Genomic DNA, 23,147 nt, shown 5'->3' with positions numbered 1-23,147 from the left:
AAGGAATGAAAATAACCCAGCGTGATGCCGAACTGCAGACGAAACGCTGGAAACTGGCAGCTGTCAATGTCATTAGATCCAGAATAGGCTTTGATCAGTTCACAGTAAACTTTAAATGTTTATTCTTTTTCTTTCCTGCCTACCTCACATCTGCTATGGGACAAACATAACTCACCTCTTAAAGAGTCCACAAACCTTGTGTAGATTTTAAATTCTGATAATACAATATGACAAGAAAATATTGTTGGTGCTTATTAATAATGTGTTTTATAAAGAAAAGGTAACTTTCACTTCCTGGAGAACATATACAACTTATTTAATTTAGAACAATGACTTTTTCTTTTTTTAAAGATTTATTTATTTATTATATGTAAGTACACTGTAGTTATCTTCAGACACATCAGAAGAGGGCATCAGATCTCATTGCAGATGATTGTAAGCCACCATATGGTTGCTGGGATTTGAACTCAGGGTCTCTAGCAGTCAGTGCTCTTAACCACTGAGCCATCTCCCCAGCCACAGAGAGGCATTTCTTATCTCCCTGGAAGCAACAGGGTGTCTGCTTTGCACAACTCCAGGCATTGCCTTCCATATTATAAACTGTGTCTGACCTCCACACAGTTACACCCATGCTGTGCTGTGCACTGTACTTGGTCCTGAGTGGAGAGGTTCTTTAACCAATGCAAATGCCACACAGGAGAGATGGTTAAAAGCACAGGAAAGGGGCTCGTGGGATAAAGGCGGGCAGTGAGAGTCCAGTTGAGTAAACCATGTTTGTACAGTTTGTGGACCAATGCCTACCCTAGACATTGGCCCTTACAGCATTGATGACATCCCTGGTTTCACATACCTGAAATCTGTACATAAATACTCTATGTGTCAGTGCCATAGTATCAAAGACCCAAGCCACGGACTATGCTGTCCTTCAGGTGTCACCACATGGCCTAGCTTCTACCAGGTGTCCATGAAATGTCTCCCAAGTGTGTTAGTTGCTAAATTTTATCTTAGTGGGTACAATAAAGACTGCTTTCTATGTGGCAGGATGAGAGGCGGGCAAAGAAATATCCTAAAAGCTGATAGCTCAGGGGAGGTGAATTTCTTCCCAAGTGAGCGGTGGAGTAAGGTTTTAGACAATGGACCCAGTGTGAGGCTGCAGAGGTTGTAGGTTTAAGGGTTGGAACGCAACAGATTACATGGAGGTAGGGTATCTGGCAGCAAGGCGATACGGCCGAAAAAGCTCAGCGTTAGATTATCCTGGTTGCAGAAAGTTGGCCAGCAGTTAGGCCTTCATTCTTTGGGCAGGAAAGAGGGCGAGCGTCGAAAATGTTTCAACAACTGAATGGTGGATGGATTATTTACTGAAAAGAAATAACAGCTTCATTCACAGCCTGGACAGCCTGTGGTACAGACTCTGAGAGAAGGATCCACCCCCTCTCTTTTGACAGGATCGCCTGAAGTACTTGTTTGACATGCAGGTGCCACGACTCTGCAATGTTCTATTTCTTAGCTCTGGGCTGAGGCCTAGGCTCGGAATTTACATAAGCTATTTCAGTGTTTAAATAAGTCGTAAGGGTCATTTTCGATACATGCATACTAATTAAATTTAGCTTACTAAGAGGGTGCATTGGTTATCTATTTCTGTGTAAGAAACTACCTCCAAATTGCTAACTTACAGTACAAATGGCCTGTCTTTAAGTGTACAGATGAGGAATTTGAGAGTGTCTTAACTGAGGAATATCATGGATTTTCAGTGAAGCTACATGCCAGTATTGTAGTTACACTGCTTGACGACAGCTGAGGACCTCCCATTTAGTCTGTGTGGGCTTGGCCTTCATTTTTTGGCCTCTCTGGGTGGATCTCTCCAAAGGATCACTTGATATGGAACTTCTTATCTCTCAGCATGAATGTTTCAAGGGTGTGGGAGACAGAGCGGGAAGGAGTAGGGATGGCAGGGAGGAGACAGAGCTACAGACAGGACAGAGCTACAGACTTTCCTTTCTCATTGTTTTTAGATATGTTCTCACTATGAATACAGGTTGGCCTGAAACTAAGTAGCTCACAACGGTCTTGGATTGCTGTCTTTCTATTTCGGCATCCCGAGTGCTGGGATAACAAATCTTTGCTGCTACCACACACTATTCTGGGAAACAGTGTACCACCACTTCGGCTGTGTTCTACTGAGCACACAGACCAATATCTGGTCCAGCAGTGGCCTCCACACTTTAACAAGGATGATTGGGGACAGCCTCCATCCAGGTAAGATAGGAGACAAAAATTCATAGCCATGCTATAAGATGGTAGGAACATGCAATTACAGTATACGATGTGGAATAATATGACCTACTGTGTTTGAATATTACATGCCAGAAACGGTTCTAAACACTTTGTGCAAAGAGCCTCTATCCATTCAATAGTCTTTGGCACGCAGTAAATATTCAAACATATTAGAGCCAGCCATGCACTGAGCACTTTGCATGCAGTATCTCACTTAAGGCTCACTAGAGAACCAAGCAGCCAGGCACGGCTGCTATCCTGAATGGGAAACTGTAAGGCTAATGTAAGGGGGTGGGGGTGGGGAGTTGTTATCGAGAAGGGCTTGTCAGGACTTGGAGACAGAATGAGTAGGGAGGAGGGCACCCAATGATAGCATCAGTGTCCCATGGGCTTATGAGGTGGCTGATGGCCCACTTGTACAGCTTCTTAGCTTCCAGGGAGTGTGAGGACACCTGCTGAGCAGATACTGCTGCTAGGCAGAGGACAAACCATTCTAAAGCACCTCATCTGGCCACCTGATTCAGTGCTGTGGAGAGAAAGCTTTAAGCCAGGAATCCTTGCCTGAGTGTATCACAAGCACCATTCCTAAATGGCTAAGTCTTGTTTCCTCAGAGTGGAGGGTGTAACTCCTGCCTGTAATGTTTTCCAACTTAAGAGTTTTTCTGGAGGAGTTAGGGGAGGGACTGAAGGAGCTGAAGGGGCCTTATCTGGCATCAATAGGAGCCTGTGAAGGCTCAATGCCCCAGTGTAGAGGAATGCTAGGGTGGTGAGGCTGGAGTGGGTAGGTGGGTAGGTGGGTAGGGGAACACCTTCATAGAAGCAGGGTAAGGGGGCATGCAATAGGGGATTTGCAGAGGGGAAACCAGGAAGGAAGATAGTATTTTAAATGTAAATAAATAAAATGTCTAATTTTAAAAAGTTTTCTGTGGTTGCGAAAGCCTACGGTAAACAACGTTTGGGTTCAGCACGTCAGGCTCCTAAATCGATTGGATAGGGTGTATAAAGTCACACCATGTTTCTTGTTTATAACAGTGCTCTCCAATCTCCCCAGTCTGAACTCCTGTGTCATCCCTCCCCACCCCCACTCATACACACCCCCAGCCCTGTTTTCTTCCACACATGCCCAAGGTTCCTCGCCTGTGGAAAAGGCTGTTCCACTTTTCCACTCTGTTCAGCTTTCTCCCCTCCCAGATAAGCTTAGGCTTCAGCAGTGCCCTGTGCCACCCTGGTCCTGATCACAGGGAACTTCTACCTTTTTTCCCCTCAGGTTTCTCTCCCTGGCTGCCCCTTTCCCTAGAGCCTGCAACATTCCAGTCTTTCTCTTCCTTGAACATGCCTTAAGCCACACCTGGAGTAACAAATGCTTCAGAGTTTGATAATTTACTTAATGTCAACAAAAGAGAAGGAAAAAGTAAGCTGTAGAAACGCAGTCACAGAACTGCAGCCAACTTGGCTGCAGGACCCAGGTTCCCAGATGGACCCTGCCTGCCTGCCATTGCAGGCTCCACCTAACAAGTCAAGTGTGGACAATTGTAATTAGTAAGTCCCACAGACCCCCCCTGAGGTGTCAGGGCAAACTACCCCAGACTGTAGACAGCACTCTAGATTAGCCAAGGACTAGTGGCCTTGCTGTCACTGGACCAAGGCAGCCAAGCCTTGCCTACTGGCCCTGGAGCGCCTCCAGCACCCGGGAGGGGCCTTGAGGGAGCGCCCAGTCAGTCACCCCAGCATGTGGGCGCGGCGGGGCGGGCCAGGGCTGTGATCTGGACGCCGAGTGTCCTTCTGGGCCCGAGTGTTTGTCCAGACAGCCCGCGCGGCTGGGTCTCTGCGCGGCTGGGTCTCTCTGCTTGTCCTCCCTTCTCTTCCTGGAGTTGCTGTAGGCAATCTGGAGGTGGCGGCGGGTGCTTGGACCACCTTGCCCCGGGTCCTGAGCAGGTAGGTGACCGGGTCGGGTAAAACGCTGGAGCATAGAGCCAGGCAGAAGGGTGAGCGAGGAGTGGGAACCAGGAGATGCGTCTCTAGAGCGAAGGGTGAAGCACAGAGGACAGGGAGAGGAAGAGACCCTGGTTCCCGCGGCCAGGCTGCTCACCTGTCCCTCCGGTCCCTCCTCCACGGCGCTCAGGGCGAGCTCAGGTGCCCAGAGGAACAGACCACAACGGCTGCGGGTGTCCGATGTCTCGTGTAGGGTGTCCAGTGTCTGCAGCCGGGTCCAGGTGAGTGGCGGCCCCAAGAACAGAGGGCTTGTGATCATTATACTAAGAGTCTCCAGAGGGAGGAGAATCGGAGGCGACTTGGAGTCTTTCAGGAAAGTTGTCCCGTCCGGGCTGTGCATGCACACGCGGCGAGTGCTAACTGGCCTGGGGCAGGTGCACAGCGGGGGCCACCTGCGAGGGTCTGAGCCACGAAGAGGGTGCTGGGTGTCGGCTACAGTACCCACAAATCAGCGGAGGTCCAATCACTGGGCAGTGCCATGTGGTCTCCTGGCCCGGAGACCTTCCAGACAAGAGTCCTGAAACCGGTTTCAGCACAAGCAGAACTCCATTAGTAAGTTCCCCGCGCTCCCGCGGGCGCCCTCACGTGGTACAGAGAGCAGCGGGCTCGTCGTCTCTCTGTGGTTCTGGGTCAAGGCTCAATCTAGAATCAGCCTAGCCAGAATTTTCCTCAACAAAAGTGAGCCATTACCAACCGTTCCTGCCTTAAGGGGTTCATGGGCCCTAGGTGGAGGCACTCAGTGTTTATAGGTTTTCTCAATGTCTCTCTTTGCTATGGTCCCAGAGAAGCAGGGATGACAGCCTCTTGCTTGTGTAAAGAAACAATGTATTTATAATTTTTCTTATTTAATAATAAGTGGAAGAAATACTTAGGCGAAGATTTAGCACAAATAGGCTTTTCTAGGAATATCTATCTATGAAATACTTCAATCTTGAGAGTATTTACAAAACTTCCAGCTCCTCTCACCACTTGCAATTCATTTTGTTTCCAAAATCATCATGTAAATTAATAAGAAAAATATTGAGCAATTCAAAGCCTGACAACAGAGAACGCAAACTAAGTTCTTACCTTTAGGGATATATGTACTGTAAATACAGAAATATTTTAATGAAGGTAGTTGTACCCAGAGTTTAATTATTATCATTATTGTTATTATTTATTAGGCTCTGTATTAATTAAAAACAATTGTGAGGAAAAGTGGAAAGTGTGAAAGTCAGACAAGATCTACAGGTATCCTGAGAACTTAACTAAATTTTGGACTCTTCAGAAATTTTTAGAGTGAGTGACAGGTATGGGCTTGTTCCCTGCTAGTTGTCTTTTTCAAGAAAAATGCCACAGGAGAGGAAAAACAAGTTAACTGGGCTGTACTCTGTGTTGGACCACGAGTGACTGCACTCAGTATGAGACCCACACATCACCAAACAGTGATTGTCCGGTAACGTGAAAGTAGGAAAACCCCTGGCAGGTTCACTTCCTCCTTTTCATTTCCTGTACTTGTCTCAATAGCTTCAAGGCAGATTTTATCTCAGGATCCAAGAGCTACAATGATCCTCAGGTTAGTTTTATGGATTAAGAAACAGGGTCTAAAGATGTGAAGTGACCTTCCAAAGTCATGGGTCACTGGAGGCAGAACCGGGAATCTAAGCTGGTGAACCTGTCTGTAGCTGTGCTGTGGTCTGCTCTAGGAAAGCCTTGGAGAGCTGGTTAACTGACATCACTCAGAGCCAATCAGCAGTCCAGTTCGGTGCCCATAGTCAACAGCCACAGGCACTTGTTAGCTGGGTTTCTTTTGTATTCCCTGAGGCCACCAGGAACCACGGTATTTTCTTCAAAAGGGATTAAACTGGCCCTGGTGGTTAGGGTCTATATAATCCCAATTATTTGAGAAATAAAGACAGCCAGTGTGGAAAGTCAAAAGCCTGTTTAGGCTAGGTTATATTAAAAACTGGCCTGGACAATTTAGACTCCATCTCAAAACATAAAGTAAAGGGGGCTGGGGGTGCAGCTCAGCAGCGGAGAATTTGCTTGGCATGTGCAAGGGTCAGGTTTAATCCTCAGACCACAAAACAAAACATGCCAACCAACCTTGATGCTTGAAGTCTATGTTACACAAGCTACCCGAAGCAAAGCAGAACAAAGAAGAGAGTTGCGCACCTCTTTACTGGAGTACCAGGGAAGGGAATGTTGGTGGAACAAGGCAAGTGGAGAGTAAGAGGAAGACAAAGTCACCACTGGACCAATGCGGGTAGCAACTCTGTGCTCCTTCCTGGATGGTGTATTTTCTTCTGTGGCCTCTCTAAGCTTATCTACACTTGATTACCGTAGGCTTCCGCACTAGCTGAGGTATCTCCAGTTTTAAAGTTCTCTTCCCAAGGACATTTTCTGATCTTTGTCCGGAAAATTTCAAAGTGGCACCAATCACTTCCTGATTCTGGACTCAGGAGTAAACTTGTAGCAGCCAGTCTGTGCAGTGGATACAGTAACTGCTGTGCTTCCCCCTCACTGTCTTCCTCAGTTCCTCTTGGCACTACAGTGGAAGGAGTGAGGGACTTAACTCTTGCTGAGTGCTTATGGTAGTGCAGGAAACAGTTAAGTGTCCGTTCTGTTATCAGAGAGCGCCTGGAGCCAAATCATTCCTGGAGGAATGTGCCCTTGGCTCTTTGAGGGAGTTAATTTTCAGTTCTCTCTGATCCTTCAAGAATATTCACTGGACAGAAGGGGGGCGAGAGTAGAAGGTGTAGACCCCATCAGCTGGGCGTGTGTGTGTGTGTGTGTGTGTGTGTGTGTGTGTGTGTGTGTGTGTGTGTCTGTGCTCTTCAATGGGCGTCAACCACTGCAGCCATGGAATCATTTCTGGATGATTCCTGGAATTTCAGGGAGTCATTTGCTTTGTTTACTTTACTCGTTTACCTCAGGACCTTGAAGTCACATGTGCCAAAGAACCAGATTCTTCCTGTGGGAGAAGAATGTCTTCCGTAAACCCTTCCTTTTGAGTGGACTTGGTTTGCTGTATTCCCTGAGACTGTGCTAGAACCAAAATACCACAAGACATTGACTCTTCACTGTATAACCCTTTGAAGACCATCCCAAGGCAATATGGAAGCTTAACTAGGGGCCATGGGAGGGATATGCCTGTCTGAGTTACAGTCAAGATACTAATTTTAACACTGTTTAACATTCCTCTTAATATCGTGCTCCATTTGAACTCCATAAAAATGGTGTGGAAGAAAATAGGGTGCGGGTAGGAACCTGCAGGGCCCTGCTATGCAATGAGTAGTGAATCCAAATGCTGAGATGTCCTGTGGTACCTGACTACTGAGTGCGCTGTCTCAAAGGACTGTTGTTCAAGAGGCTGCTTTACAAGGAAACGGAGGAGGGAGGGAAAGAGAAAGGATTAAGACTCAGAAAGACAGGAAGAGGCAGGGAGAGTCAAGACTACAATAGTCAGGATGTTGCCCGGTAACTGTTCTCAAGTTTAAGTGTGTATTGCTTTCTATGGGAAATCAAGGTATTTGAGTGAGCACGGACAGAGGCAAGATTTTGGAAGCATTATAGGCGTAGACATTGTAGTTGACTTTTACAACATAGATGAGCCTGAAGACATGGCTATCCTAGGAAGACTTGTGTTGTCCTATGACATTTGAAACAAATTAAATCTCTTTTCTCCAGAATATATAAAGAATATATATTGTGGATAGACTGCATGCATACACATACATGCATATATAATACTTCTTTCTATTGATAAAAGTGTATGAGTTTGGGTCTGGGAAGGTGGATCAGTGGGTAAATAAAGCACGAGAATCTGCATTAAAGCCTCATCCCAGTGCCTCTGTGGTGAGAGGAGAGATGGAGACAGGAGATACCCCAGAGCTTTCTAGTCACCTGCATGATTGGTCTACACACGGCTGAACAAGCGAAAGAGAAATCTTGTCTCAAAGAAGGTGGAGGGCCACAGCTAACACCTGAGATTGTCCCCCGTGACACACCTATTTGTACATACATGCATGCCATGGACAAACACAGAGCCCGAAGGTTTGACATCTAAAAGAATCTAACTACATAAAACTATGTGAAATAAACCGAGACTCCGAAGGAGCTGCCACCCCTTAGCTCAACCCCCGTGACACCATGTGTGCCTCATTCCACAGCCTCTTTCTGAAGGAGCCTCCTGACAAACTTTTAAGTCAAAGACAGAAGCCCGTGGCCTCTTCTCCCTCCTGCCCACAATATCTGGACTGAAATGTAAATGTTACTAAACTAAGTTATCTGGAAAGGAGACACCTAAGAGCGCTGACCCTCCAGAACCCTCATGTTCTCTTCTGCACTTGTTCTGCTTTCCTTGTGTGAGCTGCTGGGGTGTCTGGAAATGCCCATTGTAAAGGAGAAGGTACACAGTTGTACGTAAGACTGTGCTCTTGCTCTTAATTACCCCCCCCCCCTTTTTTTAACTTGTAAGATGGCTCTGCTCCTCTAAAAGTGTCTCAAACGTGATATTTTCTTTTTGGAAGTAGTCACGGAGGAGGGTATTTTAACTTTCCCTGGTGGTCCTTTGCTATTGTTTTTTGTTGTTGATTTCTTTCAGCCATGCTGTTGGCAGCCGGGAGGCACTGGGGAAATAATGTGTTTGTTCAGTTGGGAGGAGGCCAAACAAACCTCTGTTAAATTTCTATTTCTCTGAAATCAGCCTGTACAAAGTTGCTGTTTTTTGCAATAAAGTATCTATTATGGAACAGAGGTTATACAAACTTATAGCTAGACACACCTGGGCTTTCTCCCTCTTTGAAATGGAAAACTATATTGTATTTCCTTCTGGCTTTCTTTACTAGCCTGCTCCTGTCCAGAAACTACATATTATACTCCCTGATTTGGACTGTTGCTCTTCGTAGGTTTGTCCACGTTCACTGACCACGTTCCACTCTGCTGAATTCCTGGGGCGGGAGTCATAATTGCTGGCTGTTCAAGTCTCTGGGAAGGTGTAGGGGTGGCCGAGCTCCTGGCTGCCGGGAAGCAAACCTACAAGTCGTTTCCAGGAACTTGTGCTTCAGGTGGAGAAGTTCTTGTGAGCCGCAAAGATGCTGAGGCAGATACTGTCGGAGATGTTCATAGACCCTGACCTGCTGGCAGAGCTCAGCGAAGAGCAGAAACAGATCTTGTTCTACAAGATGAGAGAGGAACAGATCCGGCGATGGAAAGAAAGAGAAGCAGCCATGGAAAGAAAGGAGTCCTTGCCAGTGAAATCCAGGCCAAAGAAAGGTAAACCTAGCTTCTGGGCCGTGAATGTGATAGTGGAGTGCCTGCTCTCAGTGCTCACAGAAGTCAAGCTGGCCAGGTAGGAACTGTGATTTTGTGGCTAGATCCCGAGTGTTACTCGGCTTCTTATGGTCAGGCTTTCAAGTGGAAGTCGGCTTCAGTTCACACATACTCACCCTGCAAAGCAGTGTATGTGTTTAAGCAAATCTTTTGCGATCACTCTTAAGGTATGGTGAAGTCAGTGCTAAGGAATGGGGGTGTAACTCAGTGGTAGAGTACATGCCTCACACACATGACGTTCTCATTTCCATCCCAGCACTTCCAAAAACCAAAAATCCACCCAGGGTTTGACTTGAGGGGCATTAAAGAAGGCCTTTATCCCCCTCATTGGATTAGCATTTTATCATCACAATTCAAAGTTCTTATACAACCAGTGCGACTATGCATTAACAGCTTCAGGGACTCTTAAAAGTTATCGTTTTAAAGGAATGCCCATTAAATATAAGGATCTCACTTAAAGAGAGCAAATTGCAATAGTGCTTGAATGCATTTAGTGTGGAATGATTCTCAGATGTACTTCTTAGAGGCTGAGTGAGTCTTTGGGAGTTTGAAAGAATTCTTTTGAGACCATCAGGGGAGGAAGTCTTTGTTCATTAAGACCTAAATGCATACATACACGAGCATGGAGAGTACACATTAACTCCCTCCCCCAACCCTCCAACACAGGCTCTGCCATGGATCAGTACCCTAATTAACCAAACATGTGTGCATGCACATGCACACACAGTTTTCAAGGTCACTCGCTGAGATAATTACACTCAATTTCTCTTCATTTTTTTTTATTAAGCCAGGAAAAGTAAACTTTATAAAACTATTCAGGATTTAATAAGTTGAGAAAATAGATTCCACTGGCATGTTGGGCCTATATACAGGCTCAAAATGGAAATCAGTTTAGTGGCCACATACTGTAGCTAAAATTGGTATTGAATGAGGTCTATATACTGACAAGAAAAACAAATACAAGTATCTTGCGTATTATTATCTTATACAATATACATAATTTAAGGGCTGGGATGTAGGTCAGGATGAGACTTTTCATGACCGTGCAGGAAGTGCTAGGGTCACTCCCAAGGAGCTCACCACCACCGCAACAAACCAAATCCAAACACTCCTGGATATCATTTAAAAAAGAAAATCTAAATACAAAACCCAGGGCAGAGTAATAGCTAATTGCTATTTTGGACACTTGTGAAACACATACCTTGTGTTTATCCTTCCAAAATCTGTGCAATGTTGGTAATTCATTTTTATAGGCAAAACAAAAATAAAAAGAAAAAAATAAAGCAGAAAAACCTTAAGCACTCTTGTATATGGAAAACTCTACCCTGTATATATGCTCAGATCTGTGAGATTTCAAATTGCAGTTATCCAGATTAGAGCTTTTCCAAAAGTAATGGTGAGGGGAAGCATGGGGGACTGGTTTACCTGATCATCTCCTGGCTTCCCTAAGCAGTTCTAAACAGCCGGGCGGCTCTAGGGCACCGTGCACATTGAACACATGGGGACCACTGAGGACAGACCTTTGCTTGCCCCAGATCTTTTGCTAAACTGTGGGCTTCTCAAAGCTGCTAAGGTGCTTTCCTTGTGATCACTTAAGGCATTTATTTCAGTTTCTTTGCTTACCCATTCTTCTGTACAGTTTTGAATACACCTTCCCCGACATCTGCATTATCTTTTTACTTAATTGATAGTAGACACATACCAATATGCTGACATTAAACAGTGAACGTTCCATCAATATTGAATATCAGATGTTTAGTATTACCCCATTAAATCCTTTAGCATGTGGAAAAAGGCGATGGACATCAAACCAGTTCCTCTCCTACTTCTCCTAGAAAACAAGTGCTTCTAGTGCTTAATCTTGTCCAGCTTTGGATCTGAAGCCACAGTGGCATCCGGGTGCCTAGCGGCTGCCCAAGAGCCCTAAACCCACTAAGCTGTAGCCTTCATGCCATGGCCTCTGTTTCAGTCAGGATTTTACTGCTATGTACAGACATCATGGCCAAGACAAGTCTTATAAAGAACAACATTTAATTGGGGCTGGCTGACAGATGGTTCAGTCCATTATCATCAAGGTGGGAACATGGCAGCATCCAGGCAGGCATGGTGCAGGAGGAGCTGAGAGTTCTACATCTTCATCTGAAGGCTGCTATGAGAAGACTGGCTCACAGGCAGCTAAGATGAGGGTCTTTTCTTTTTCTTGTAAATATTTTATGTATTTACATTTCAAATGTTACTCCCTTTCATCCCTCTCCCATACCCCCCACCCCCAGCTTCTATGAAGGTACTCCCACTCCCACCCACCCACTCCCATCTCAATGCTCTGGCATTTCCCTACACTGGGGAAACGAGCCTTCACAGGACCAAGGGCTTTTCCTCCTATTGATGCTGGACAATGCCATCCTCTGCTGGAGCCATGGATCCCTCCATGTGTACTCATTGGTTGGTGGTTTAGTCCCTGGGAGCTCTGGTGGGGTCTGGTTGGTTGATGTTGTTGCTCTTCCTATGGGGTTGCAGGCCCCTTCAGCTCCTTCAGTCTTTTCTCCTCCATTGGGGTCCCCTTGTTCAGTCCAGTGGTTAGCTGCAAGCATCTGATGAGGGTCTTAAAGCTCAAACTCACAGTGACACACTCCTCCAACAAGACCACACCACCTAATAGTGCCACTCCCTGGGCCGAGCATATACAGACCATCACACGCTCCCACATATATATTTACCTTTCTGTGTCTTCCTTCCCCAAGCCCTGCTTCCGATTTGTCCTGGCCTACATGCTTTTCTTGCTTTCAGTTCTCAGCTCAGCCATGGCTTTGGCTGTCCTTCCTGTTGTATCAGTCTTGTGGTCACTCCCAATCCTTTATATCATTGTCCTTTATCACATCACGAGTTCCTTTCTCAGCAAAAACAAAGCACAGTGGTGAGTGTTCAGTAAACATCACTAAAATGGTTGTGCGTTTCGTATCTCAAGAGCTGTCCTACCTTTCTAGAATCCTGAGGTTAATACAGGAGTGGATGCAGGAAAATACTCAGCAGTGGGGATTCACAAACAATCCTTTCTGAATTCTCATGAGACATCGAGAATTGTGGACTGACTGTGTTTGCTCAGTGATAGATAGCTAGAGGGCTGAATAGTGAAGCAAGGAGCCACGCGTGACTGTACTCGGACTTGAGGTTGGACCAATGTGTAGTGAAGGTCTTGGTGGCAGAGATGTGAGTAATCAAAGCTTCTTGGGAGCCTGAGAAGGGTAGGCTACCCTCAGCTACAGATTGAGTTCAAGTCCAGCCTGGATACTTTTGTGAGACCCTGACTGATATAAAAAGTAAAACGTGGGCCGGGAGATGACTTAGTGGTTACAATGCTTACTATGCAAGTGTGAGGACTTGAGTTTAGATCTCTAGAGTCTGTGTAAATTCTGGGTGGTCTTGTCAGTCCATCTGAAATTTTAAGCCTTGAAAGGCAGAACCAGAATAAGCTGGCTAGCTAGACTAAATCTAGTGATGAAACTCTGAGTTTCACTGGGTTTCTATCTCATGCAATAAGGTAGAAGAGTCATTCATGATAATTCCTGACCTCAACCTTGGGTTTCCAAATGGACGTGCATGTGCATGTATAAGACAACCTACATGTATGTACACACATGCAAATATTCATACATGCTTACACCACATTTGTTTGCATACACACACACACACACACACACACACACACACACAAAAATGGAAGTGTTTTAAAGTACAAGAGGCTGGAGGTGGAAATTTAGTCAGAACACTCAACCTCGCAGGAGAAGACCCTGAGTTTAACTTCCAGTGCTTAGGAGGAAAAGGTTTTAAACTACCAGATTTCAAAAAATTGGATAGTAGAAAATTGAAAAAAAAAAGTAGATGTGGATATTGGATATTGGCTATCTCGAGGTGCTGGATCGTTTGAGTAATCTCAGCAGTTTCTCTGGGAGTTAGAATGTGGCTAATAGAAAAGCCATCCTTATGGCTGTGGCTCCCTGTCCCCATTGGACAGTATTGCTCTCGATCTAGGCTAGGAGCCCCAGCCAGTGTGTTTCATGCTGGCTACATTTCATTTAGGCTCTAAGCCGACTGCTTCAGCATATTATCTCACTTCAGTATATTGTCTAGCTAAATAATAACAACCAAGCCTGCACCATGAAGTACTGTTTACGTTTTTGGATGAGGAAAGTGAAGGTCAGGTCATTAACGAACTTGCCTTGGGCCAATAGATGGTGAACTGCAGTTGGAATGGACTCGGAATTTGATTCTTCCCAAACTGGTACTAGGAACAAATGTGGGATGTGGCCAGCTTAACTGGGGCTTAGGAGCAGTTACTGAAGGCGCCTTATACGTATCTAAAATGTGAATTTAGCACTTTGCCTGTGTGCTTTGTCACATTAACACAAGCAGAAGTTATGGTTACATAGCAGATGGTTCCCCTGCGCTTGTTTCATTGCCTCTTAATGAAGCAGAAGATGGGAGCCTAAAGCCCAGAATCTGGTGGCTGGGAAAGGTGTGTCATCATCCGCCCTTGAGATGTATGTGGTGATCTGAAGGGAAATAGCCTGCATAGGTTCATGTATTTGAGTGTTTAGTCACTAGGGAACAGAGACTTAAAAGACCTATGGCCCCTTTACTCTTTTAAACTCTCTCTCTCTCTCTCTCTCTCTCTCTCTCTCTCTCTCTCTCTCTCTCTCTCTGCATTCCCTTCTGGAGGAGGTGTATAACTAGGTATAACTAGGGTTGGCTTTGTAACCTTCAAAGCCAGACTCAGCATTGCCTCTTCCCCATCTGCCTGAGGTGTAGCTCTTAGATACGGCTCCAGCACCATGTATACTACCATGCTGCTCACCATGATGAAAAGGGACTGATCCTCTGAAACTATGCAAGCCCACTATTAAATGATTTCTTTTTTAAAGACTTGCCTCGGTCATGGTATCTCTTTCCAGCAATAGAACAGTGACTAAGGCAATACACTTGGATTCAACTCCCTTTGCTGGACTCTTATTGTTACTAAAGGTACGTTCTTTCTGCCAGTCCTCGGTTTCCAGGTTGTAATGATACCACAGAGAGGAGCTGGAATGCAGTGAGGGTCTCTGGAAATGTTTGCTGGACAAACAGCTGAGTACTTTCCCCTTTATACGATGCTGTCTCAAGCCCATAGTGCAAAGCGAGTTTTCACCAAGCTTTGGTCTGATTATCATAACCTCATGGGAATTTCTGTTCAGACACCCAGGGAGCCCTGCAAGCTTGCTATAAAGAAAATTCTTCCCAACTTTTCCATGGTTACAAGCCAGCTCCTGGTTCTGCCTGTCACTCTGTCTCCATGGGAACTCTGCTCTCTTCCTAGTCGCTGAAGCCAAATGGTTGAGAATCATTATGGCTCCTCTCTGACCTTCACCTAGCCACAGTCACTAAATTTTACAGATTCTACTTGGTCTTTTTTGGTTTTAAGGAGATTCTCTACCCTACCAGGGCATTGGCCTGTTATGTACTGTGGCAGGCTTAAGCTTGGTGTTGAAACCACTTAATTCTTGTGAGAACTCGGTGAGGTCAATGTTGTCCCATTATTCTTGCAAATAAAGAAACAAATAGAAAGATGCAATTTGTATGAATCAGAATAGGAAACAACATTCCTATTCAAATTCAGTTAAATCCTCAGTCCTTTTGAGCAGGTTGAACTGACCCTCTTGCCTTAATATCTTGTTTGCCTACCTTTGGGCTACCTGGTACTGCAATTCTTCCAGGTAATGATTGCATTTCTTGTCCCTCCCACTGTCCTTAAATCGCACACTCTCCTTTTTCATTCATTCGCTCTGTTTACTCTTTTGACTGAAAGTCCCACGTATTTATCCACCACTGACCTCCTGGGACTGCGGTATCAGGCGTGTTACCCAACTTTCTTTTTGTTCTCTAAACTATGCACATGATTTTATTAAATTAAATAATAACTTTGGGGCTAGTAACTCCAGCACATTTAACAGAACTAGAAATTGTTGACAGAAAGAGGGAAATAACAAATTGTTTGAGGAAGACTTTATAGAAACCAGCTTTGGCCTTCGTTAAAATGAACACAGAGATGTGGCCAGTTCATACAGCCGTCTCACCCCATGAGATGAGAAAGAACACTATATTGACCCTAATGTAGGGAAACTAGCTTCCCCAGCACCCCATTGGCTCAGCTCTCCTTTCACTCTCTGTGTTTCAGTTTGGACCACACATTAGAAATAGTCTTTAAACACAGGTTTTTGCAGTCACACAGATCCATCTTGAATTCCTCTCTCAATATGTACTGGCTGCATCATCATCCTTCTCAGAGCTGCCACAGCCTCACAAATATGGTTTGGAATGGCCTAGGGAAGTCATAAAGATGAGAATGGTGTGGACATTCACCAGTCAAAAGAGACATTGGCCATAGCAGGAAGACTCAGAGGCCACTGGCAGCTGGTGTTCATCATTTGGTTTCTGCTTGAGGATTAGAGCTTTTAGAAGAGAGGCCACGGTGGTGATAGGTACATGGGCCTGAGGTGGTAGGATGTAGAAAAATCTCAGAGTTGTTGACTGACTTACTTCTGCCAGTCACACAGACCAGTATCGAATTCTTTCAATGTGAACTAGTTTATTATCTTGGGGAAATGCTCCAATGGATTCACTGTAAAGTAGGGTTAGGAATAGCCTAGGGTTCTATGTTATTATTAGTATGTTGTAAGGATCCACCAATGACCCAGGAAGGGGTTACTGTAAAGTATCTCTGACTTGTCTCGGGAAACTTGTAGTTCTGCCTGACACATCACATAAGAAGTGTTATGTTGTAATCACGGATAGGAGACTGGAATAGTCTAGCCATTTCCCTGACAAAGAGATGTTGCTGCCCCATTTTTATGGGACATTTGACAGCCCTGCCTCATTAGGGAGTTTGCACATAGCTCTGAGAAAGGAAAATCTTTTAGTCCAGAGAAAAGACGTCTCAGAAGAACCTGGTGAAACTACAGGCGTCTGCTTAGCAGTTCTTTATGGTGTAGTCTCCAAGGAGGATGAACTTGCCTTTCTAGAAAAGCTGGTTTTAGAAGAATTTTGGAAGAGTCTCTGAGATACCAATCATAAAGAGCCCTGTGGTTGTGTAGTCTAAAGGCCTGGACGAGCAAAAGACATAATTATGTGGTAGTGCTATACAAAGATTCCTTCCTCCATGTGTCAGATTTAGATGTAAGAGTACAAATAATTTCAAGGTGAAATAGATGGAAAAATCCAGAAGGACTGGATAGGGTTAGGCTGGGAGAGATATTCTGCAGGTCTCATTCAGAATTCTCAAGTCTATACCTTTTTTTAAGGATGTATGTTAGGGGCTACATGGCTCTGTGCGTGCCTGTTCTCCACTTTTCTCTTTCCTTTTTCTCCTCCTTCTTTTCATTACAAAGTCCTACAAAGGCTGAACTCCATCTCCCTAAGTAGACCAGGATGCCATTGCCCTGCAGCGCTTCCTGCCTTCACCTTCCAAGTGCTGGGAGTACAGGCATGAAGCCCCATGCCTGATTCTGTGGTTGTGCCTGAACTTGAACTCAGGGTCTCACGTCTGATAGGTGAGCGCTCTACCAGCTGAGCCACACCCCCGCCAATGCTTTCTTTTTACCTCTGCCACCCTTCTATCCGTCCTTGTTTGATCCATCCTGACATCTTTACCTTCTCTGCTTCCAACAGCCAAGGTATAAGCCCTGCCCTGTTGTTAATTTAAGGAGATCTCTCATACATTTTTGCTCGTACTGTAGTTTGTTCTCTTTGTCCCTTAGGCCCTTAGAGCAGTGCTAGAGTGTAGTTGATATTCTGGAAATGCTTGCTCCTGTTCTCTCACTGATGGACTCCTCTGGATCACACACCTGCTGTCTAAGCCACTGTTCACCATTCTGAGTCACCTGTCTCCTTCTGTATGCCTGACATTGCTTCTGTATCCCTCCACATCACTTCTCACCACTCTTCTCTGTCCTCTCCTCTGCATGGCTTCCCACTCATCTTCTGCCTTACTAAGTTACCTGGGGACTCAGAATTCTCCACATTCATATTATTTATGTACACTCTGGATTCTTTTCCTTTGCTTATGAATGAAACCCATAGTTCTCCAAGGTTCTTTTCCAGGCTTCCTTCTCTTTGTGTTATGCCAGGGATTTCAATGATAATATGTGTAAGGCAATTTCAAAGCTTAGCTGGCCAGTGTCAACTTCTGTCTGCATTCTGTACCTACTCAGGAGTTCCTGGAGGTGTGGAGGCAGAAAGCAGTCACTCACTGGCAACAGCTCTCTGCTAAGAGCCCAGTTGGGAGCCTCTGGTTACGTCTGACATTTGAACCTAATTCCTTTATTGCCTGCCAGTGTTTCTCCATGGTCACCATATTCCCCTAAATGCCACCATACTCCCCTAACATGCCACCATACTCCCCTAACTCAATGTTTCAGTTTTCTGACCTCTTGTTCTCTCTTTGTCTCCCCTCTACTTTCAATCCCTGTACTCTCTCTCTGATCACCTGCAGTCCTAGATTTTGTACATCTCACCCCATGGCAAGACCCTTTTTCTCAGAGTCATTGCTGATGTTACCTGCCACCTGCTGTTTTGGGGGCCATTCATGTGGTGTCCCAGCTGAACAAGGACTCTCTGGGCTCTGAGTCTTTGCCTCCCTGGGCATTCTACCATTTTCTACCCTAGGTGTCATTCTCCCATTGTCCAGAAATACTGGCAGAGATGACTTACATGAAGGTTGATAGATGAGTATAATAAAAATGTTACAGTTGGCCCAGGAATGTGCAATGGAGGCAGTTTTATGAGTGTTTATTTATTCTCGCTTTCTAGAATTAAACATTTGTCATGTCTGGAAAGTGTAAAACCTGGAAGGACTCCACTGGGGCCTATCCACAGTAGAGCACACAAGTTCTATCTCCCCTGCTGCCTGGTTTCCACCCGTCTCTCTACTTGAAAACAGGATCAGAGAAGTTTCTTCTAATTGATTCTTTTAAAAGTCCTATGGTGAAGATTGTACAAATTTGCCCTTCCCCTCCCCTCAGTAGTTCTGCTTACAGACTGTGGGACAGATTAATTTTTCTGTAGAAGAGCAGAAAACAGAGATCAAGTTGGGCAGCCTGCTTCTGTAATTCAACCAGAGGCAGCGCTCTAAAATAGGCCAATAGTACGTGAACAGTTGAACTGAGAAGCTTCCTCTGCTTAGCATTAGGAGACTGGAAGCAGTCACAGTGTGGATGTCTAAGGAACACAGCTTGGACCAGCATATGCCTCATCCCCTTCACACACTCAGCACCTGTGGCTGGTTTGAGGATATTGACTAGACCTAACTGTGGACCACAATGATCTGAGTAGATCCTGGATCTGTCCCTTTAGTTTAGGGACTGTATTTCTTGCTCTCATTTAATTATACTCGACATTTCCCTGGTCTTGGGGACCAAGCTCCCATCTGGACTACATTTCTGGAGCCAGCAACTAGATGTAATACAACTCTGGAGACCAATTGTAAACAAGGGTTATTTAAGTAGCTTCACCCAGTGTCATACTACCCAGGCAGTATTTTCTTCTCACATGCTGGTGTGAATCTCCAAGTGGCCCCATAAGTAAATAATAGGCTGGCTGATGACAGCAGTTAACCTCTGTTGAACTCCTAGTATGTGGCAGGTATAAGGGCATCCTCACCATTGCCTGTTTTTCACAGACGTCATTGTAGTGGATAATAATATTGCTCCCATTTTGCAGATGAGGGAATTGAGTCTTAAAGATTTTAATTTTTCCAAGTCACTTAGCAGATAGGTAGCAAGACTAAGATCTGAATGAAACCAGTCTAAAATGCATGTCTTTCAGGACCCTGCTTGGGCAAACGTGTAATTCTGGTTTGTGGGGAAATCTAGGCTTACGAGGTTGTGGTACCTGATGTTCACTCTCTTTCCCTAAAGGATAATGGACACCACGCATGCCTTCATTCTCTCTCAGCATCTGGCAGGTGCAAACAGCAGGCCCATTATATTCGTGAAGAAATCTTCACAGACACTAGATTTACTGTTTGCTCCTGAGCAGGGTGGAAGCGTTTTGTGGTGTTCCCCACCACAGACAGAAAATAGTGAGGTGACTGGGACAAATGATATTCCATAAATAATTTGTCCAACCCAAATTTTGTTTCGTTTGCAGAGAATGGCAAGTCTGTGCATTGGAAGCTGGGCGCTGATAAGCAGGTGTGGGTTTGGGTAATGGGCGAGCATCATCTGGACAAACCCTATGATGTGCTGTGTGATGAGATCCTTGCTGAGAGGGAGCACCTGAGAGCAGCGAAGGATGCAGAGCTCAGGTAGGAGACCTGTACTCCAGCCAGAGACTTACTGGCTGCCTTGTGTATTTGTTATACTTTGCTTTGCTGTGACGGAATATTTAATGAAAGCAACTCAAGGATGGATTGATTTCTTTGTCTCAAAGTTAAAAAATATGGCCCATCATGGCGGGAAGGTATGGTGGCCCTAGTGTGAGGCATCTGGTCACAATGCACCTACAGTCAGACACAAGGTGAACAGAAAGAGGGATCAGAGTAAGGAACCTCAAGACCAACCACCTCCTAAAGGTTCTACAACCTTTCCATCAGCTAGAGACAAAGTATTCAGACTGATAAGCTTTTTTTTTTTAATTGGGGGAGGGGGGTTGTATTTCACAATCAACAACAAGACTCTGTAAAAATACCACTTGCTCACAGCTTCTGGTAGAAGAGCAGAAAAATCACTTTAGATCTTTCTAGAAAGTTCTTTTAAAATTTCAGTAATTCTCTTCATTCCTGCAATGCAACCAAACAACTGCTTCGTGGCGCTGACAGACATTGCAGTGCTGATTTGCAAGAGCTTGCTGGCTCCCCATCATCTGTAAGGGTCTGACCATCCCTGAAAGAAGACCGCAGACTCAGACAGAGTGCAAAAACAAAGAGTATTTGTTCTACAGAAGCAGCCAGCATGGGGGGGGGGGGGGGCTACCATTTCTTTTTGAAATGGTAACCCTAGACAAAGGCAAATAGGCCTTCTTATGGGGAACCAGGGGAACTCTCTAGAAGGATTAGGTAATCTAAAATTTCATTAGTAGGTGCTAAGGGGGTCACAGGTAGTCAGTGGCCAGCATTCCTATGTCACGAATGCTTAACCATAAGGTGAGACAGGGCTATGCAGCACAGATGACCCATTCTGACAGAAGCTATTTCCCCACTTTTGTGATTATCCCCAGGCTGTTCTTCAGGAGGGAGTTTTATGATCTTGTTCTGGATGCTTTGGTCTGTTCCTGGAGTTGGTGCCTATGGCTTTCTTTTCTAAATCAGAACTGGTCCTTAAATGGAGACAAAGGGTTTATGCCACCTTTTCACTTCCACCACTGCTTTATTAGCATCTTCCCGGAACAGCACAGGGTGCAGCCAGCCAAGTGTCAGGTGTGTTTGTGAGAACTGAACCAGCTGCCCAAGCTCTGCAGGTGCTTTTCCTATGCCAGCCACCAGGATGCAAAGAGAATCATGAATTCCAGCCTAGGAAGGAAATGAGGCAAGCCATGCAGGGTGTGCTGGGAGGACTCAGACAGTATGCAAAATCAGTTAAGGGGTAAACAGAATCGCCCCCGTTCCAGACAGAAGGGCATCATTCTGATGCATAGAAGAGGTGAGATCTGAGTTGAGCCTTGAAGGATGAGTTGGGTACTCAGATCTAGGAGGTTAGGGGAGAAGCTTCAAGTAGAGGGTATAATCAGGATTCTTTAACTTGGTTTTAAACAGCTCGGTGGGAGAGTGATGAACCTTTCTGAGTGCTTGAGGTGTACCTGGTGAACCCTGGGAGATGGGGAGGCCATCTAAGGTGCTCTGAAACCTAGGTGTAGTAGTCTGAACCTCTTCCGGGGCAGTGAGATTTTAGTGGGAAATTGATATAATCAATTGGACACATAGGTGACTTGGAACACTGAGACAGGTGATGTTCACCTCTTCTGGGCATCCTCCTTGAGTTCTAGGCAGCCCTCCTCTGAGCTGGTGAGCTAAAACTGGGACAGTTATGTCACCCTACCTTCAGTACCCAACGACTGATAGTGTCTTACTCCAATGATCACAATGTTAAACTATAAATGAGCATACAGTGAGGCAGGGGATGATCTTCAAATGGTTGGAGGAAGGCAGTATGTACTGGCAGTCCAGCTAAGTCAGGAGTTAGGTAGTCCTAGGTTCAAATCCTGACAATACCGTTATGTGGTCTTGGATAAATTGTAGTACTCTTTCGAGCCTTTTCTTGTAAAGCAAGGATAACAATGCCTTCCTTAGCAGGTTGTTGGGAGGATTTAGTTAATGTTTTTAAAGTTCTAGTCGAAGATCTATCAGATAATAAGCATTATAATAAGCAAGCAGCTGCTGGTTTTTACATGGTTTGAGTGTAGACATCTGCTTTGGAAAGCCTGTCCCAGTTGAATAATGTCTTTGATCATTTCTCCTTTGTTTCTCTGCAGGAAAGCTCAGTCTCTACAGTTCACCAATAGCTTAAAAGTAAAGTCACTGAACTGTGATCTGCAAGCAGTGAAAAAGACAGAGCCTCAGAATGTCACTAGGAAAGCAGCTGCAGAAGAGGCAACAGATCAAGGACCCAGAGCAATACCAACCAAGAAGGACGACAAAGCCCAAGTGAGTCTTACATACCCAGAATGGGCAGAATCCCATAGGCAGGGAGGGGAAGGCAAGGAGTGCTTACACAAATGGAGCCATGCATTGGAAGCTCAAATACCCCCAACCCTTAAGGTCCTGCCATTCACCTTATATTGGAACAGGGGGAGGGGCTTTTTTTTTTTTTTTTTTTTTTACCTTGTACTTCATGAGTAAGGTTAAGTATCACCTTTTTCCCCATAGGCTGGTGCTAAAATGAAATGTTTGACATTTTAATATGTCTTGAGGTTCTTTTCCCATTTCTATAATAGCAGACTATAAACATTTTTTTCAGTAAAAGTTACCTAGTAAATAAGGTAGGTTTTGTGAGCCATATTATCTTTGTCATAACTTCACACAAATGCCCACGTATGGCTATGTGTCCAGCAAAACTTTACTCACAGGTAGATGGAGGACAGGACTCAGCCCATTCCTGAGTTAGATTATATTCTGTTGAGTCTTTCTTTCTTTCTTTTTTAATGTATGGGCTCTAACCATGTGTATCCTTTGGGCTTCATGGATTCTGCACACGATACAGGAATAGCTGCTTTCTCCAGAAAACAGAATTTTGTGCTAAGAATTGATGTGAATTCTTTTATGGCCCAGGTGCTTTAGAAAGCTCAAATATAATTTGCTTCTTGGATTATAGTTGGAAGAACAATAAACTCTATTATGAAGTACTATATTCTGCCAGAAATTTAATTACACTGAATTAACAGAGGGTTTATTGTTGTTTGACTTACATTCAAGTCCACATGGTTGTATGGGATTGGGACTGCTGCTTTAAGCTTGCTTTGAGGTCCATGGGGATACCATTATCTCTATCAAGCCTACTTTCTGCATCTGATAATATTCTAATAATTAGTATGACTCAAGGGTTATT

General features: G+C 44.8%; 1 protein-coding gene across 2 annotated transcripts in view; it reads left to right on the top strand.

Annotated features, from left to right (window-relative positions):
* Window positions 1–4,072: 4,072 nt before the first annotated feature.
* Window positions 4,073–23,147, top strand: part of Sh2d4a (SH2 domain containing 4A) — a 69,349-nt gene continuing 50,274 nt past the window's right edge. The window contains exons 1-5 of one of the 2 annotated variants that reach the window (XM_039094496.2): window positions 4,073–4,209; window positions 4,397–4,487; window positions 9,156–9,522; window positions 19,756–19,912; window positions 22,075–22,246. In XM_039094496.2, coding sequence (XP_038950424.1) covers window positions 9,342–9,522; window positions 19,756–19,912; window positions 22,075–22,246 — 510 coding nt within the window. In that variant the 5' untranslated portion in view covers window positions 4,073–4,209; window positions 4,397–4,487; window positions 9,156–9,341. The remainder of the gene's footprint in view (window positions 4,210–4,396; window positions 4,488–9,155; window positions 9,523–19,755; window positions 19,913–22,074; window positions 22,247–23,147) is intronic. The other variant, NM_001012048.1, reaches the window with a different exon arrangement.

The sequence above is a fragment of the Rattus norvegicus genome, chromosome 16 (assembly GCF_036323735.1).
Source record: "Rattus norvegicus strain BN/NHsdMcwi chromosome 16, GRCr8, whole genome shotgun sequence".
Classification (NCBI taxonomy): Eukaryota; Metazoa; Chordata; class Mammalia; order Rodentia; family Muridae; genus Rattus; species Rattus norvegicus.
This window is presented reverse-complemented; position numbering and strand designations above follow the sequence as displayed.